Source organism: Cygnus olor, chromosome 9, assembly GCF_009769625.2.
Source record: "Cygnus olor isolate bCygOlo1 chromosome 9, bCygOlo1.pri.v2, whole genome shotgun sequence".
Classification (NCBI taxonomy): domain Eukaryota; kingdom Metazoa; phylum Chordata; class Aves; order Anseriformes; family Anatidae; genus Cygnus; species Cygnus olor.
The window spans coordinates 16,524,222-16,544,350 of NC_049177.1; the positions used below are offsets into that span (position 1 = coordinate 16,524,222).

Genomic DNA, 20,129 nt, shown 5'->3' on the forward strand with positions numbered 1-20,129 from the left:
TAGGTTGCTACAGCTTTTATCATCCTGCTTAAGGCTGCAGCGCTCAAAACCTGTGTTCATGCTGACATTGTCTTGTCCCAGTTGTTTGTCCTTTCCTATTTTTTGTACTGCCACTAGTGCTCGTCAGAAACTAACCTCATTTTTCTGTTTCTCTCTCTCTTTTTTTTTGGCCATGGGCTAGGTCAGTTTGCAAGAACACATTTTCAAAAAAGGGATGGGGAATGTCAACACACAGCAGTACTGGTTTAGCTCAATCATGTCACAGTGTACTTGCGTCCTCCCAGAAAATCACTGCTTACCAAGTGGGAATTCTTGCAAGTGCAGGCTAGCCTGATTAAACTCTCTGAACATAGTTGGTTCTGTTCCTTCACTCTTAAATTTTGGTTATATTCTACTTGGCTGAATGTCAGAGTTTTTCTTAGTGGTCTGACTACTGGCAAGTATTTCTTCCTCTTAGATACAACCATACGTGAATGGAGCACTGTATAGCATTCTTGCCATCCCTTCTGTCCGAGAAGAAGCCAGAGCAATGGTAAGAAGTACTGCTTTGCTTAGCACAAAGATCACTTCATCTGCTGAAGATGACGTGTGTGGGTATCTGTTGAGTGGTGTGCAGCAGGATTGTCATAGGCATAGCATTTTGAGAAGGGAATCCACAGGAGGCCCTCCACCTTTTTATACAAACAGGTATAAATGTATGTCTTGAACATTTTTGTCATATTTGCTAGCCTTTTCCTAAAGGCGAAGCCCCAGCAGCATAAAGGATGCTATTTAATTTATAAATGAAAGATGTTATTTTAGAACAGTTGTCCATGTAGCATTGCATAGATTGGAAGTGGCTCAGAAGATGCTTTCATCTGACCTGCTATTTATGTCCTTCCCTGAGTTAACTAATTCTGCACAAGTGAGCTAAGGGGATAAGTGTTCTTCTTGCTGTTTTTTTTTTTTTTTTTCCTGTCTGGTCTAGACATGGTTAGCTGGGGAGGGCAGGAAGGTTTTCACAGAACTAGGAACTAATCTCAGGTGAAAGCTAGTCTAATGGTAACAGAAGTGTTTTGACTTGGGTTTGATGAAGCTATTCCAGGGCCAGCAGTGTATCTTTGTATCTTAAGGACTAACCTAGAAAGTTTTACGGACATAATTGTTGTCAGATGTTTTACCTAACAGAACACAAAGGATTGAATGTCATCTTAAATGATTAAAGGCACAACATCAGGCCTATAAGGGACCGCAAAGAAAGAAACTGAATTTAGAGAAGGTCAAAGATGGTCCTGCCTTTTGCTTTCCTTCTCTGAATCTTTCACAGTTGTCTCTGTGAAGGCAAATTTGCCATTTTCTCTTGACTCCTGTGTTGACAACTGAGTTGAGAAGGTGGAAGCAGCAGATCTATTAAAATTTGCTGCTCATCATGGATACTTCCATATCTAAATCTAGAAGCAATGTACACATCCCACTTCTTTTGCCTTTGGGAAGTGTATGGACAAAAAGGAATGTTTATTGCTGGACACAGTGGTTTGTTTCACACTGCCTATATTCTTCCCAAGAAAACGGTGATATTTTAGCTGACAGTGCTCTGTCAGTGTGGTCACATGAAACACTAATCTAGCAATGTTTTCCACTCCATCCAGGGAATGGAAGAAATTCTGCGCTGCTTTATCAAGGAAGGAAATGCAGAGATGATCCGGCAGATTGAATTTATTATCAAGCAGCTCAATTCAGGTCAGAGGAACAAATGCAGCTATCTGAGCTGTACATCTTTCACAGAAGTCAGAAGAAGGCTCATGTTTTTATTTGGCATTGAAACTCTCATAGAACTACAATAATGTGATGCCCTGAGAGAGGGTGAATAGTGAATGTCAGGATTTGATATGTTTTAAAATTGGTTTTTGTGTTAACATTTATAAAGAAAGAAAAGGCTGTGTAGGTCTCACTCCTAAAGTTTTGGGACTGTAAACAGAATGACTTTGACTGTTTTCTTTCATGCCGGTGCCCTCACAGTAACGAGAGACCAGTGTCAACTGCAAAAATAAGCAGGTGATACAATTTGTAAAGCAGGATTTGGTGACTATGTAAGTCTCTGCTCACCTCTCACTCTGTAGAGGAGCATAGCTCAGTTATCTGCGATTGTTATTAATGTTACACTGCTGACTTTGGGGGGTTTATTGTGTGTTTCTTTTTTAATTTGTATTGATGTTCAGTATTCCACTATGTTGCACAAAAGCTAAAAAAAAAAATCTTTTTGCTTGCAGACAGTATAATAATGAAGGGCTTGTAGAGAGAAGTAGAATCTTTTATTAAAAGTTAATTGAAAAAACAAATTTGCAAGCACACACTCTCATTCAAGTCTCCTCAGTAAATACACTGAGGCATCGTAGTGGGATTTATTAGAAAAGAACCATTCCTGAGCGTTTCTGTTTCTGCCTTTTTTCATGGATATGAATTGGCTTTAGTGGTTTCTAGCATGCTTTATAGGAGCAAATAGTTCCAATAGTTGTCTTGAGAAGAGTGGTGCGTCTATAAGAGAAGCAAGCTAAATCTGACCGTTCTTAAAGAGGGGCAATAACTAAAGATTCTTTTAAGTTAGACGTGTATTCTTACAGGGTTTCATTTTGCTTCTTTCTAGAAGAGCCATTAAATGACAGCACCGTGTCTGATGATGAAGAGGAAGAAGAGGATGAGGAAGTAAGTATAAAGGCCCTCTGGAACCTTTTAGAAAAATCCTTAGTCCTCTAGACAAAAAGTATTTATGTCAATAAACCAGAGCTTGTTTATTGCATTAAGGTATTCTTTTTTTTTTCTTTGGTTGTTTTTGTTGTTTACTTAAAATTTATCTAATTACCATGGTAATATTAACAAGAAAATTGGGTCCGTTTACGTTACCTTTAGTCTATTTGAAGTCCTACACTTTTATTTTGACAAGTCACCTCCTCTGTGATAAATAAAGGTTTATACCTGGAAATAAGTAAAGAGATGAGCACTTACTGTAGCAGTAGAAATATTGCTTTCAAACAGACTTATTTCAACAATCAAAAACGAAGGAAGCAAATGATCTAGTATATCACCAGAATAGTTTTTAAAATATTGTTACTTTTTCTAAAGGTATCATTATCCGTTTAATGTGTGACTTCTTTTTGCTGTTTAGAAACTTTGAAATATATTTAATAAATTGTTTACGATGAAGGAAAACAGTAATTTCAAATTTGAAAATAACTGCCATGAGAAGAAACAAAAAAAAAAAGATAGCAAGTATCAGAAACAGCACAATAGTGTAAACTGGTTAGCTGTATATTTCCAACTCTGTTAACAAACATTTTTTATACTGATGGTTTTACTTCAGCATTTTTGAAGAAGTTGTTTGCCTAGGGTAGTAGGATTCCAGGTGTAGACCGCACATAGTGTAATTAGTTTATTTGCCATGATCCCGTGGCAGGGAAGTCAGACTAGGTGGTCTGAAATGGTCCCTTTAAACCCCAGTGATCCTGTGATTCTGTGATTTAAATTAACCATCAAAGTAAGGTGTAAACAATGTGAAATAAATTTTCAACACAGTCTTCACTGGTGATGTTACGAAGAATAAGATGTGTAAAATTCAGTAAGCCTGTTGTGTCTGTGTTTGCTAGCTTGTTGCATGTTAATGCTCAGGAAGAGTGATGACGCTGCTGAACCCAAAACTTGCCCTGCTGCTGCAGGTTGACTGAGTGTATTTTCAAGTGAACTTTGAATCTTTTACATTGTGAAAACAGAAAAATATGCAAATATCCCAGTTGTAAAAGGTGTGGTGCACTTGTAGCCACCGTGAAGCGTAGCACTTTGCAGGATCCAGCCTTTGCTTGGCAGTGTCCAGAAACATTTTGTGTTTTGCATTCTTTAGCTGTTTTGTGTTGTGGCACAATAGGCTGGGAGAAGCCTAGACCAGATTATCCTTTGTGCCTTTCCCTCATTTTACAGCTATCTAGAAATTCTAACTTTACAGCTGTATGGAAGCTTTCGTTTACAGTCAGCTCTTTTCTTCTGAAGGGGTTCAGCAAACTTTTTTTTTTTTTTCTAGTAGGATTGGTTTATTATAATTGTATCATCTCCTGCAGTTCTGAAATGTGTTTTCAGTAATCTTTTCTTTCCACAACTCTAGACCAAAACCAATGCTTTATGTGCAAGGTGGTCTTTCCAGGGATTAATTAATAAATCTTGCTTTTGTTTAATGTACTGCTTAACACCTTTTAACTGGTGTCCCAAGGCTTTGAGTGTCTAAGATGTATTGTGAGTATCCAAAGTCGTGATATCTACCCTTGAACTCCAGTATACTTATTTGAAGGTTATTGTGATCTGTTGTGAAAGCACAGAGTTTAGGAGATCATTCGTGAAAGGTGTGGCTTTAAATTGTATGATGGTGTTGCATACTTTTATTGTGTTTTTTATTTTTATTTTTTCCTGCTGCTCTTGGGAATGAAAAGATGATTTCTCCTATTCAGTCATGTCCTCTAGATGAGTCACTGCTGCTCACAATCCCAGCCAAGGCTCTAGGTCAGATCAATTGTATATGAAATGTGTAACAGGCTTCTGTCAGTCCTTATTTTACTCAAATATAACAATAACCTCTTGAAACAGAGAAGTGCCTGGTTTCGGGTTTACATTAGCTTTGTGATTATATTAAAAGGAAAAGGAAAAACTCTTAATTCAGGCAATTTTACAACTACTTCTAGTATAACATTGATGTGGCAAGTCCTACATCCTAACTGCTTCTGGGAGCTGTAATTCTGTTCTGTTCCATGTAGGGCTGGTCTGTCGGTCTTCCAGAAAGCAAAATATACAAACTGTGGCAACAAAAGGCTCTACAAAACTCATAATGTTGTTACTTTCTTAACTAAGCAAAGATCTGTTGACTCACTGCCTCAGTGCTCGAGGCCCTTTTGTATTTTGGAAATGCTGTGAATTGTTGTACTTCGGAGTTCTGTGATAACATCTGGTGCTGTGATCTGGCAGCACAAAGTTTTGAAAGACTTTGTTGGAAGCCTTGCCTTGACGTAATGCTTAAAAGCTACTACGGACAATATATTTCAGTAGATGTCCATTTATCGACAATTTAGTGACATGCATTCAGACTGCCTGCTGATATCATAATTTGTTGCTGGTTTACTCGGCACCAACACTTATACCATCACAACTTAACAAAATGAGTCTTTCCTGCAGACTCTTAATTTGCAGTTTTTACCCCAGCTTTTCTTGTTTCCAAAAGCATGTGAAGAGTCCCCATGCTGTTACTATTACCTTTCATGTTTTTTTTCCTTTTGCCTGTGATTAATTTAGAGTTGTTGAATTCTCTTCTGGCTTCGAACAGACCTTGTGGTGATGACTACTTTCTCCTAAACACTGCCGCCAAGATGTGGTTGAGCTTGTTGGAGGATGAGTCTGAGATTTCTAAGAGAACGTCACACGCTTGGAAATTTAAGATTCTGTAGTATGTGACATCAGAGCATATATGAAAAATTTCTGTGTAGTATTACTCAGAAAAAAAATGGCTTTAAGGTTTGTCTGCCGAGCTTTAAATTGATTTATGTCGAGCTCGGGATGCACTGGTTTCCAGAGTATATGCCCGCTTTGTTATATGAGCTGTCTGGCATGTGTTGAGAGCCGCAGTTACAATGCATAATTTCTGGTGCTTAATATTTTTTGACTGTTCTGTTAAATACTAACGTATTTTATATTTAATATTTAATCTTTATATTTGCTTTTTTATTTGACTTGGACCTTCTTAAAAAGCTGTCTGTAAAAGTAAATATGTGATATCATAGCTCTAGCTCAGAAGTTTACTTACAAGTTTGAGGTACGTTAGATAACTGTACAGTGACCATTTATCAAACACACTGTGATGTCACCGTCACTCAGCACCTGGCAATAAAATCAGTAAACTCCAGTGTGAAAATATACTTCAGATGAAGGGTACATCAAAGGAAAAAGCTTAATCACGAGGCTTTGAGCCATTGCATTAAAGGAGTTTGCTGCCAACATCTGCTACAGTGGTGAATGGGGCACCAGTTGTGGTGTTGCAGTGATGGAAAGATGATGGTACATATGTCAAAGCTTTCCTTCTGTGCAAGGAGGAGCTAGAGGAGGGAAACGTTCAGGGTCAGTTACCTGTTATGATAAATAATGTCAGAGAGCAAGGTTGGCAGGGGGAGGTACTTTCCAGGAACCAGAAACTGCCGTTCTCTGTGCGGCAGAATCCCTTAACCAGCATATTGGGTGAGGTGGAACCTGGGGAGACCGAGGAGATCTGTGAAGAAAAGCTAAATACATCATGCACGCGTGGTAGCTGGATGAAAATCCCCACTAGACTATTTATAAAGCTCAACTTTGCTTTTTTTTTTTTAAAAAAAAAAAAAAAGTCCAAGTACGGTATATTGTGGAGTTTGGAGTGTTTTTTGTTCTTGTTTTGCTTGATACAGATGATTGTTGGCTAGTTTACAAGTGTTTGTGTTTTTTCCATTATCTGGGTTACTTTTCACACCTACCCAGCTTCCCAGCTGGTTGTAACATATCCTTGGAGAGAAAGGCGGATGGAACATCTCCCTGAGGTCCTGTACAGCCTTGTCTTCTATGGCTGAGTGTCAGGAGAATGCATCTTTAGGAGGATGAAGGGGATTAACAATCTGTTATCTCAAAAGTACACGTAAAAACTATTTTTTTTTTATTAAATCCATATACAGAAAAAATAAAGAAAAAATTGCTCTAAACCTCGGAACGCTGTTGTTCATACACAGACATCTAATGTCTCTAAAGTTCACCTAGGATATCAGTGATCATTGTTTTTAATGGCATTTTTATCAGGCTTTCTACATTACTTTTATATATACCTTACTCTAACGAGTCATTTACTTTTTCTTAGTCACTTACATTTACTGTCGCAATCTGTTTTCTTTACTACATGTGGGGTGGTTCTTATCTAGGTTATCATGGGCAGCTTGGAAGAGAACGCTTTCCAAGGGCAAAATACAAGCAAAAATACTGTCATGTATGACTACTTTTGGTTTGTTGGAGGAGTCCCTCAAACTTTAATACTGCTTGGCTTGTATGAAAGCCGAATCACCACAGTTCTACTAGAAATAGACATGAGAGAGTGAATTCTGGATACTTCTCACTTGAGAAGTTGATTACTTTTTGCGTGTGTGAAATAAACTCAGCAGAGGATTGTCAATATATTGGTATCCTAAAGTACTGATTCCAAGAATTTTGTAGCAGCCCTGAATTGTGAATTTTAAAGATTCTGTGCAAAGCTGAGTTGCTGCTGTTGCTGCTTCACATTGCTCCAGAAACATCTGCTTTCAGATGGCTGCCTGTGATCTCACCTTTAAGGAACCGCTGCCCTCAGAGGAGCTTTGTATGCCCAGCCATAAGGAATTTTTGTCTCGAGTGATTAAAAATTATGCCTCCCGTTTCTTGAAAATGAGTAATAAAATGCTTTTGCTCCCCTCTTGGGGAATAAGCAGCAATAAATTACTTGAGTGTTTTTGTTAAGGTGTAGGAAAAAGTGCTGAATACATATACGTGGGCATTTTGATCTAATAGAATGCTAGCATTGTGTTCAGGAAAGACTTTGAATTGTTTTAATGTGTGGTTACTTTATTTTTTCTACTAGTTGTAATCATCTAATCTTAATTTATGCTTTTATTATTGTCACATGATACTGATTCATAACAAGATCCATACAAGTTTTCTGTCATTCTATTTGCTTGAAAGATAACTTTCTTTTATGTTTTTGTTTTAGAATTGACTTTAAAAAAAAAAAAAAAAGCCTTTTCTCAGCCTCCAGTGTGGCTGAGAAACTCTATCAGGTTGCTTTTTTCAGGCTGTATTGCATGACTAGGTTATCTGTATGACTAGATCTGCAAAAACTAAAACTCCAAACTTCACACCAGCTGCTTGTTAAAGATGGAGCATTGCATCTCCTCAGACTAGAATGTGGTGTTCCACAAAAACACTAATTTCTGAGATTTTTCCTGAGCCTTTATTAAGTTTAGCAAGGAATAATTATTTGAGCTCGGAAATTTGAAGAACAACTTTTGAAATTCATGCTGTGCGTTCTGGAGAAGGATTCATAGAGAAAGAAGCATTTCCTTCTCTCAGGATTCTGTAGTTTCTGTTTGTATCAAAAGCTTAGGTGAGTTTTTTCTCTGTCTGCTTTTTTTTGATAGAAATTGCCTGCACATTACAATTTACACATGCAGTACTAAGTCATTTACCTGGAAAGTAGATATCATCTAAGTGACTACTGAGGCGAGAACTAAATTTGAAATGCAAACATCCTTGGAACATGGGCTCAGATAACGTGTGTTGCTGTTGCAGGAAGACCATGACATCATGGAAGCTGATCTGGACAAAGACGAGATTTTACAACCTCAGCTGGGAGAACTTACAGGAGAGAAGCTGCTGACAACTGAGTACTTGGGAGTGAGTACCAGTTAGTACGATCCTGAAATAAATGAATTTACTGGGTTAAGTGTTTAATTTCAGTGGTTTCATCACCTTCTAAAATCTTTTCTTCTTCAATTAGTTGTTTGAAAGGCCAGGTTCTACTTGCATAGCAGTCCAAATCTTTCACTATTTGTTTTCTTAGCTGTAGTTCAGAAATAGAATAAGTTTGAAAAAGGTAGTTGCCCCTTCACGGGAGGTAATCAGGCTATGACTTGGTAATAAGCTAAGGACAGCCTTAGGGTTTTAGTGCTAGATCACTGATTCTGTGGCACACAAAACGGAAGTGCTGAGCAACTTAACGCTGAAACACTCTGCTGGTCTGAAATTATTTTGATGGGGAGAAAAAAAGTTGAAAAATTAACTGTTCCTTCAATCTTTGTGCTAGATCAAGTACTGCATGTCTTACCTCGAGCATCAAAAAGCCATTAAGTTTTTTTTAAAAAAAAAAAAAGTGAAATCACGACTGCCACTTAGTATGCTGCGATTAATGTGAGTTAAATATGGTTTTATGCCTTCTGGATGTCAAAGTCCACGGGTTCAGCTACAGTGATGATGAATGAGTGATGAGATGAGATGTGATGGGACAACCTGTAATGATTCCATGGAATTTTATGTACTGATACTGGAACACAACTTAATTGCTGATGCAGTGTTTCTACAGAATTTTTTTCAGTGGCTCCAGTTACTGATCTTTCCACTGCCTTCTCTTTATTTGTTTCTTTTTTTGTTTCAATTTCTTTATTACCTGTGTATCAGATAATGACTCATACTCCAAAAACCAAGAAGAAGCTGTTTCCCAGTGTCCATCAGAGTATAGACGAGCCTCTCCAGAGACCTGTGACACCAGGTTATCACAGAACTGCGTACCCAATGTAAGTCTAAACAAATGAGGCAAAGCAGGATTTTTTTTTAACTTAAAAAGTGAACTAACAAATAACCCCACTGCCAGATAAATAAAATCTCCATACTTGAAAGTGCATTGGCATTGTCATTCTTTAAAGATCACTTGAAAGAAGAAATAAGAGTGCTGTAGGCGGAGAAAGGTCTGCTGGCTGAGGCCACATACTTTGAATAATTGAACAAGCGTTTACTGATCAATTTGATTTAAAGTTGCGTAATATCCTGTGTGTTCATAATTCTTTCTTCTTCTCACAATATATTCTATTTGTAAGTTGCATGGAGTGTGTAAAATGACTGGGATCTTCATGTTATATCTGTCTAGAGCAATATACTTTTTTTGCTTATGCTACCCACCCATAAAAGAACACACTAAAAAGAAAATGGAAAAGACGAATCTTAATATGTCTGATTTCCTGTTTTTTTTTTTTTTTTTTTTTTTTTTTTTTTTAATTCCAATGGGAGAGTCTGTGACACCTTGCTCTTGGTTTGGTTGGTTCATTGTGCGGTCAGTGTTACCAGGTTCGAGGTCCCACTTCCACTGCATGGTATTTTTTTTCAGTGGTAGACTAGAGGAGCTGGACTGACTCTCTGGCTGTTAAGGTAGCCTTACGTAATATTAAGAAAACTTAGAAAATATTTTTCAGGAGTAGATTTTAGTTACCATGGGAGTGTTTAAGCATTACATTCCTACTTTTTAAGTGGAGAGGAAAACAAGCATGTGACAATGAAGTGACTTGCCAAGGAGAAGTCAGAAAAACAGCGGCAAACCTGGGGAAATAGCTTTTCTTTCCTGGTGCAATGTAGTGCGCTGCAGTTTATGTACCAGAAAAATGTCTAGAAGTGATCAAATGCCTCTTTTTATCACCGTCTACGCAGGTAATGTTTGCTTAACAAAATCCCGGGATTAGCTGAGTGACACTGGTACTTTGTTGTGTCAAAACTTAAATCTCCTTATGGACAGCTTTGCAGCCTATTGCCTCTGCAACACAACTTCAGGTGTGATTAAAAATAAATCATCTGGATTAAAAAACAAAACAAAACACACCTTTCTCTACATAGTGGTTCTAGTAGCTTTGGGTCTGAGAAAAGTGGTGGGTGAAGCCTTCTTTACAGATTGCCTTACTGTGTAAACTAGAGAGGAGAAATGTCATCAGCAAAAGTCTAGCATGGTGAGAACATGTGGAAATTATTTCCCTCCAGTTTTGCCAAGTGGTGGAAATTATATGAGTGTTTGGTGCTTCCATGTAGGAAGCATGAGATACCACTGTGAATTAGAAGCTGACATTTTATATATAATTTATTTGTGCAAGAAAACTGCAGTAAATAGTAACATGCTTGAGCTAGCTTTTGCAACAGAAAAGAATAAGCTTTGGTGGCTTTGTCTTTCTAATTTTTTATTAGGAAACCTTGCAAGAGGAGGGCAATAAAAGTAACCAAATCTTGGCTGCCTAATATGAAATACATCCAGTTCAGATATTGCTTTCAAATTTTTAAATTATTTAAGTGTCTCATGTTTGCATCAAATGAAATGGTATAAATACGTCAGACTTCTTGCTCTCCTATACAGCTTGTTTACCTAGGAACAACCCAGGACAGTTCATCTGAAGTTTTTGATTCAGCCAAAGTTAAACTGCATAAAAACACATGTAAATGCCTGCATTCAGAATCGAATGTAACTTGTTTGAAGTTCTTCTGCAAGACCTGATGTAACACATTCCACTTTTCAAACAAGGTGAAAAAGGAAGCAGTTGATGGAGATACTATAATATGTCTCTCTGAGTTAGTTCATACCTCAGAAAGGTGAGGGGGGGCTTCTAATGCTGAATAGGAGTATTCACACAGAAAATTAATGCAGAATAGCTACTGCACATGAAGCAGATATTCCATGCTCATTTTTCTACGACTTTCCAGTACAGACAAATCTCTGGTTACTTCAGATGAATTGTCATGGGATCCCTGTATGGACAAGCTCTTGCTGTATGGGAAAGCCAGGAAACATTGGAAAGCTGTTTTTTTCCTTTCCCTCCTCTTTAAAGACTCACTGCTGAGATCACTCAAGAGGGACTGAGCTACTCAATATTCTGCTAGCTGTTTCCTTAGAAACTGACTTAGCTGTGAAATCATTAACTGCCTCCTTGGAATGCATCTTTTCTCACTAGAAATATAGCCTAATTACCTTAACCTGATATTGGGCAGGGAAACTTGCTGCGTCTGCCAACTTCTTTTCACACACGTTTCACACCCGTCTTGCTTCTGCTGCATTTTGTTGCTTATTACTGAGCAGTCTTGTCCCTGTTCTGTCCTTCAGCTGCTTAAGTTTCTCATTGATCCACCTCGCTTGGGAAATCAACAGTTCTACTTCTTATCTACTTTAAGCCAGTGTTGCATGTTCCTCTCTGTAAAGTGAAATCCTCGTAATACTCGGGAGCAAAACTTAAATCCTTGAAAAAGCTGAGAATTGGAGACCTTTCAGGCCTACTACTATATTCTTTTCTTTAAGTGTCCTACTGGTATTTTGGGTCTTCAGACTGCAAGGAGTTACGGTTTCCTTTCCTTGGCTCTTTATTGCTGTAGGAAAAAATGTTAATTCCGAATATGTGTAACATCAGCTGGTTTGGGGGAGCTACAGCAGTGCAGTTAAATTATAACATTGGCACTAGTTTACAATGTGAAAAAATATATGTTTTAATTTCTTCGATGTTATTACAGGCAATTAGAAGAAATCAGAATTTGCTTTCTTGTAACTTTTTAGACTGCGAGCATTCATCACCATACATTCTCCTTTCTCTTCCAGGCCAGAAAACGATACCGCCTCTTGTCACGATAGGCACGAGAAACTGCAGTCTCTGCCGAGTGGTTGTCCTCCTGTCTGTGGTGGGAGCAGGTCCAGCATTTCTGACCTCTGCATTTCCTCTTCGTGTAAGGATATTCCGTAAATGGTGTTATTACTCATTGCTTGATTATTATTATTATTATTTTTTAAATGTAGCCTTGGAACTGGGTCTCTGTTTGTAGACCCTGGGGCAGTCTGCATGACCTTGGGCATGCATTTGGCTCCGGCTGGCTAAATGGCTGCAGAAGGTGATGTGTGGTCAGCAGATACTAACGGTCTCACTAGCCTTGCTCCATCTCCCTTCCTGTGGTGGGGCCAAGGATCATTCCCAGGGCTTCCGACATGCAAAATATATTTTCTTTCACTCCATGATATCCTCTGCCTAGGGAGAGAGCTGCAGCCCAGATACAGTACACTTCCCAACAGGCCAAGCTACTTACTTGATCAAATATACCCTTGTTTAGATCTAAATGAATTACTGTCCGCTGGCACCTGCAGGCTCGATTGGCTGGTCCTCTGTATTAAAGTTGAAGGCAGCTGCAGCTATCTGCTTAGTTTTGCAGCTGCATTCAGACCATAAAGGGTTGTGGAGGATGGGAAGCCCTGTGTGTGTAGCTGCATTGTGGGTGATGCTGCTAAAGATTCTGTCCTTGCAACTTAAACTGAAATTAATGCAGACTCAGCTGGACTTGAGAATTCAGAAGCATGTGTTGGAGTTTAAAAGGTTATAGGCTTCTGAAATACTTTTCCTGATCTTCCAATATCCACAGGATCATGGAACTTCTGATGTGAGTTTCAACCTGCTTGCAGGGATTCATTAACATTTCCAACTAGGGTTTTAAGGCAAAATGTTCTGCAATCTTAGATAAAGGATCTTGAAGCATATCCGGTACAGAATTACTAATAAGTTCAGACAAAAACCTGCCTTTACTTTGCTGAAAAATATGCTTTGAAGCAGCAAAGGAATAGAAGACTTTTTTTCTTTCTCTTCTTGTTTTTTAAATTTCCTAGAGGAAATGAAAAGGATTCTGAGAAAAGTAACCAAGATCTTGCAGGCAGGAATCTGCTTGCATAATGCCTAGAGCTGATAAATATAACATGCTGAATAAAAGGCGTATGAGAGAAGCAGATGAAGCTCCTGTTTGAGATGGGCACTTGGGTCCTTGCTGTTGTGCATGAACAGAGAGCTGCTGTCCTCAAACCTTGCTTTACACAGCAGCATGCCAAGTATAGCTAATTGTGTTCCACACGGAGATTAATTAGCTGGTCAGAGGCAGCAGCTCAGAGCAGAGGCTGTGAGCTGATGAAAGCATGCTGACTTTACAGTTTTTCTGTATAGAATAATAATTTTAAAGAAGGGATTGTACGTATTCATGCTTTGTAAATGAAATTAGGCAAAGCAAGTACCAAATGTGCTGCTATTTCCTGTTTTAAAATGTACTGTAGATAAAACCTGCCTTTGGATGCAATTTCTAAGGTATTATGCAGGCACCAGGAGCCCAGCATGCCTTCTGAACCACATTTTGATAATATCTTAAGTTCACTCACCTCTGTCACCTTTCCTGTGCTACAGATGCTGTCTGATGGTTTGCTTGTAGAGATTTGTGGGGAGGCTTAAAGTGGGAATCTGAGCAAGCAACAAAGGAATTGTTCATTTTTGTGGAGAATCATGATTTAATGCCTTCGTGCTGAAGAAAATGCTGCCAACTTTAATATTTTCATATTTTCAAAACTTTGATTGTACCCACTGTCTAAAAATTTTGCTAGCTGTTTTCAGTCAAAACTGCCTACAGATGGATATTAGAGAACTAGATTATACTGTCCCTTCTCATAGAAAAAAATGGAAGTCTGAATATACAGCATATTGCAAGTTTATATTCATTATGCATGTAAGAAGACTAATTATTTTTGTGCGTGACAGAGAATTCTTAGCACGATCCAAGGCTATAAAACAACACTGAGTTACTCGAAGAAGGATTGCCAGAGGTTTGTTTTCAGTTTTTGCAAGTAGCCAGTGAAATACATGCTTGACTATCTTACCTTTTGAGATTTAGAAATGAAGAGGAGAAGAGACTGCACTGCTGGATCCCATGGCTGTTCATTTCAGTGACAGGACCTTCATTCATTGTAATTGTACCTGGACTGGATCTTCGGACATTCCCTGTTTTCCAAAAGGCAGTGTTTTTTGTAAATCTTAGATTGAATTCAAAACACTGGATTCAAAACAATTCAAAACAAGCCCGAGACCATAATTAGGAAAAAATTCTTACTCTACAAAGCTTCTGTGCCCTTTTTCTTCTAGTGCCGTCTAAGATGAGACAGGAATCACTGCGTAAGAAAGATGTAAAAATAATTTTACTGCTTCTAGGGGCTCCCATTGTGCCCAGGCAAATGTCATTGCTGTGAAATGGAATATGTAGTGTATTGAATTCTGAGCTTGGTCTGACAGTCATCATGCAGCACCAGAAACCTGCTCACTTCAGAATGTATTTTCCCACATCACATGAATACTTGAGATTTCAGAGTTTCATGCAATCAAGTTATGAAATGAATAATAATAGATGGGGGGGGGGGGGGGGAAGAATAAAAGCTTCATGTGAACAGTCAGCATCATCAATGACATGTCTCAAGCAAAGCTTGTCTTCAAGAAACCTTTATCTTCTTCTGTTTTCTAAAAATGAAAGTAGTTCTTAATGTTTTCTGCACCTGGATCTACTCACCTGTTCTTGAGTCACGTTCTTATTTTTTTCTGATTCTGTCTAGGACCATCCTCACTTTTTATCAATTTGGTAAAGAGATTATTATGACCTTTTTTTTGTCTCCTGTGAATAGAAGGCTTGTGTACTAAAGATGAACCTTGGTCACCTTATTTACATATCCACTGAATATCAGAGAGAACATTAACTGGGCAGCCAGGTGGTTGTCTGAAAGCGGCCTGATCGGTATCCCATTCAGCATGTGAGAGCAAATAAAAACAGGAGGGCAACCTGTCCCAGGCACGGGAGGAATGTGGGGGAATGGAGCTGGGGATTTTGCCTCGGCTCTTACTGGTCTTGCACATCTCAGTAGCTTCGTGTCTCTCAGCAAGCTGCCTGTCCTTCTCTTTGGTGTCAGCGCAAGGCAAAAAGTGAGGTTTATTGAGCAAATGGAATAGACCTCAGTTCTGACAGAGGTGTTTAAAACAGTTTTTTGTCTGCAGTGTCTGCCTGTCGCTACAGATGTGGACAGACGACTGCAAGAGGTTGCATTCCTGTGGCTTTAATGAGGTATCAGTTATTAGCTGATATATTTTAACTGACGAATGCAGAGTATAGCTGCTTTGAAAATGATCCAAGCGTGATTTACTTCGCAATTGCAAAGGGCTAGAAGTACGCACACATGCAGTTACCTTGGCTCAGCTGATGAGCTGTAAAGAGCTCAGCCACAGTAACTCAGTAGCCTGCTTTTGTCTCAACCTTTCTTTCATACAACAGGAGCCATGACTTGATTGTATTTCTAATAAATTGTAAAGAGCCAACTTCTCACTGAATTGTGTTTCCTTTTTAAATAGCAATTGAGACGAAGTCCTCCAAAGTATTCTCATCAGGCCACAGAATGGACCGAAGCATCCCGGGTGGTGACAATATCTTGTCTTCTCGATCTACTGACTTCACCCAGGACAAAGTAAATGGGCAATCTCATAGGTATGATTTATTCAGATGAGTATCTAAGAGTGCAAGAGGAGTCTGAGGGGACTTACCAGATAATTCCGTGCTGCTGTAAAGACAATCTGTGAAGTCATTTGATGTATGATGTAGTCTGGTCTGAGACAGCTGTGGTGGTGCTTGCCAAACAAAATACCCTTAGTAGTGCCAGCGGCAGCTGTTCAATTTCTAAGCATCTGGTCCAGAATAGGAGAAACCTCAAGCAAGACGTTATTAATGAACGTCACATGTATGCACAACCCGGTCTCCTGCAAGTAAAACTTCCCGATTGCTTCCGTAGATGACTGTACTGGTACCCCATGAAAAATCATTTGAACAGTAAAGAAGGAGGTACAGCAATTGGGAACAGGGCAGGAATTAACATGCAAAAGAGAAATTAAGCATTTAAGTGGATTTGTGTGTTTAAACATGCTGAGTTGCTAACACAGCTGACCAGAGTCCCTGATGATTGATTTGCTAGGTGGGTATAACAAAGAACTAAAATATTTCAAGTTCTCCAAAAAATGGGTTTCAACTTTATCTTGAAAAAAAAATCTGTCAAAAGAAGAAGAAAGATCTTGCTCTCCTCCTGTTCGTGCATTGAGTCCTCTGTGAAGCTCCTCATATGGAGGACTGTGATGTTATATACTGGGTGAGAACTAGTAATTCATTAGGAATTGGACCAAGATTTACCAAAGCTTTTCAGGACCCACATGTGTCCTTCAGACATTAACAGCTTTTTCCTAAAGGTAGTTTGATTGGGCCAAGTTTTAAACAGTGAGTGTAGAAAAATTTTAAAAGCAAATACATTCCAAGAGTAAAACACAGAATGGGTGGAGATGTGTTAAAGGAAAGGTTTTACAGACTCTCTATGGGTCTGATTTTTTTTCAGAAATGTTTAGTTACTTGTGTCAGTTAAAGCTCTAGCACTTCTGAAAACTAGATTCTCTGCTTAGAGCTTTGTTTCTTTCTGGTGTACAGATGCCTTTGTATATATTTTTTTCCAATTGTGCTCTTTCCATGATGACATCTGAGAAATTATATACTGTTAACAAATTAGCACTGGCAAGTAATTGAAGTGCGTAGTAGTCATAACCCTATTCCGGCATTACTGGTTTTACTTCCGTGTTGCTTGTCCTAACATAACAGTAGCTAAGCACATACTGCAAATACAAACAGATAATTGCAAATACAATTTTATGGCCGAATTGCTTGCTTTTTGCTCTGGCTGATGTAGAGAGGTTACTTTTCAGGCTTTTGCTTGCAAGAGATCATAAATAGGTAGTATCTTGTCCCCTACCTTAGTGCAGAGCTTTGCTTCTCTACAGTCATAATCCATTGTTTAAAAGGTATGTCCCTAGTAATCTTTAATTTTTCTGAATACAAGTTTATCTAAACCTCAGTAATAGATGGATCCCTAGCTGAAATTAAGGATGCAGTATTGCAGAAGGAGATCGTATCTGTGCATTGTATGCTTCCTTACCATGCAAACGGTAATCTGTATTTACAAAGCAGCCTCGAGTTACGGATGTGGGAATGTAGCCATTCATAGTCCAAGTAGAACACAGGGTTTTCTGTGTCAGGGGTCTTTTGTTCATATGCTCGTGTTGCAATAGCTAGACCCTGCCTTTTCATTCTTTCTTTTTTTCCTTCCTGGAAGTGTATTTTAATGTGCTTGCAAAACAGAGTGAATAAATCATTGCTTTGGTCATATGTCTACCACAAGAGCTGCCTGCCTTCCTACTAGGCAAATACCAAGACATTCCTAGAAAAGGTATGTATGAGAAAAGGAAGGCTGATTTATGGCGATGCAGCATTTTGATCATGTAAGAATATAGATCTGTTATGCCTTGTAATTAATCAAGCATAAATTTGTACGTAATGGACTTGAGTTTACAATTGAGGCTTGCTTAAAAAATTCCCTATGTTTTATTGTGACTATGACCAGTATCGTCATAGTAAAGAGATTAAACTCTATAGGGGCCTTCTTTGGTTTCTAATAGTCTCACCTTTCTTATAATCGGGTAAAACTGGTCAAAAGTACAAGTGTGTTTGTCTTGGAAAAAACAGTCCGTAACTTGTATTTGAATGTCGAGTCTTCTCACACCTCTTGGTTGATTATTCAGATCTCAGTGTCAGTCTGTTGTGCACTTTTTGATAACTATCTTAATTTTTTCCAAGTAAGCAGTTTTATTTCTTGTCAATGCAAATGTAGGTTTCTCTGATTTATTTTTTGTTAGAACACTTGCTCTCAAATTACCACACATTGTTACAAACAACTTTTTTACTAAATACTACAGAACATTTTTCCACAGTACATTTTGCTGCTTCTTTCTTCAACGGGCCAAGTCCTAAAGGAAGCCAGATAGAAGGATTTTCATGATATTTTGAGGATTACCTCTTTTCTGTTGATCTTTTTTTTATTGTTGTAAGAGAAAGTGATTCTGGGACACCTGCATACACGGACACATCCTACACATCCTGTCAGAATACCAGCAGATTTTTTTTTGAACTTTACAGCGTTTGCTACCAGTTTATTTCATATAATCATTTCCCAGAGAGTCTGTAAATATGTGAGCCATTGTACATGACTGTTATGTATTCTTTCTCTTTCGTCAAATACAGTGACTGATTGCGTTACTGGGCTTCGTCTCCCAGGTGTGTATAGCTGCCTAGGTTACTCTAGTGAAACTCTTGAGATTATTCATGGCTATAAAAATGCTTTTTAGTGCTTAGGAATACAGATGCAATTTTTTTAATCTATTGCCAAATAACAAAAAAACTAATTTACGGCTCAAATACTTCTACGAGGCTGTTGGGTCTTGCTTTTTCATCTGTGTCAGCATATAATCCACACAAGGTTAACATGACTGGCACAAGTGTATTGAAAACCCAACTCTTGAATCTAAGTGAATAAAAGGACAAACAAGCAATAACAATGAAACTATTTTACGGAGAGAGACATTTAAATAGACCTGGGATCCATGGCTTGGGGTGAATCTAGCCAATCTTACTTTCTTGGCTTGGTTTTGCTGGTTTTGCTGCCATCTGCCACCTTCTCTTTTGAAATGCTACAAGTTTAATGCTTGTCATGCTCAGTGATAGGTAGAGGGCTGCAGAGATGGCTCTGAGGAAAGGAGTTAGTGTGTCTTTGCCCTTAATAGTTAACATATACAAATGCAAAATGCAGACAATTAATGCTACTTAAAATATAAAAGAAACATTTGCTGACAGATCTCCCTGCAAGGTGAAGCAGGGGAATGGAATGGCTAATCACTGACTCAGCAGCATTCCCGGGAGAGTGGGAGAGATTAAATGTCTTGAAAATCCTTCTAATCACCCTTTCTGATGGTCACAAAGGGTTCTTTTGATGGAGCTAATAACACAGGGACTTTCCAAATAAAATTTTAATCACTTTCCTTTCGATGGCACCTTTATGATTCTCTTGCCTTGGCTCTGCTTTTACTTCCCTTTAATATGATGTGTTTCTTCATGTAGCTGTTATTTCAGTTTAATCTTTTTTCCTTTTAAGAGAAAATCGACTCACTAGAGCCAACATGAATATAGATTCAAAATTATTCAAAAGACTTGCTATTTCCTGGTGGCCTTCACTTTTTGTATATCAGAATATATTGGTGCTAGGGGCAGGGAAGGACAGTGTGTCCTCACGCAGTTATGGACTAAATTTTAAATAATTGTATTCTTGCAGCACGTGCAGACTGTGAAATAACAGCAGCTGGTTTGTCTTCTCAGCACGAACAAGGAACCCATGTGCATAGGGAATTTATTTTATAGGTGCCATCAGAGCTTTTTGCTCTTCTGACAAAAGACCTTTAGGAGATCTACGAATCTTGTCACAGCTGGGAGCCAGGGAAGATGCCTGTGTCTGTCAATATTGTGACCTGTATATAATGGTTTGTGCCCTAAAAGGATGTATTCATATATGCTTTTTGTACCTCTGAATGAGTCTGTATGTGATGAAGACAATAGAAAACAAACTAGACAAAACAAGCTAAGCATCTGTTACTTATTTGCCAGGGGCTTACCTGAACCTGTTCAGTCCTGTTGTCCAAAGAACCAGGTTTGAGTAGGATAGACAGGTCCACAGAGCCAGGTTTAGGGAGGCTGTGTGGTGAGTACATGCCCCAAGACAGTACCTGTGGTGCCATGTTCCTCTCCATTTGTAGTCACCCTGAATTTTGGGCATTCAAGTGTGGTGACAGCATGCCAGGTTTCACTTGGTT

At 38.6% G+C, this 20,129-nt stretch overlaps 1 protein-coding gene across 4 annotated transcripts in view; it reads left to right on the forward strand.

Moving 5' to 3' along the window:
- Positions 1 to 20,129, forward strand: part of ARMC9 (armadillo repeat containing 9) — a 65,504-nt gene that overhangs the window by 38,411 nt on the left and 6,964 nt on the right. For all 4 annotated transcript variants that reach the window (XM_040567835.1, XM_040567834.1, XM_040567837.1 and 1 more), the window contains 7 exons: positions 458 to 532; positions 1,629 to 1,719; positions 2,624 to 2,682; positions 8,341 to 8,445; positions 9,226 to 9,341; positions 12,164 to 12,288; positions 15,753 to 15,885. In XM_040567835.1, coding sequence (XP_040423769.1) covers positions 458 to 532; positions 1,629 to 1,719; positions 2,624 to 2,682; positions 8,341 to 8,445; positions 9,226 to 9,341; positions 12,164 to 12,288; positions 15,753 to 15,885 — 704 coding nt within the window. The remainder of the gene's footprint in view (positions 1 to 457; positions 533 to 1,628; positions 1,720 to 2,623; positions 2,683 to 8,340; positions 8,446 to 9,225; positions 9,342 to 12,163; positions 12,289 to 15,752; positions 15,886 to 20,129) is intronic.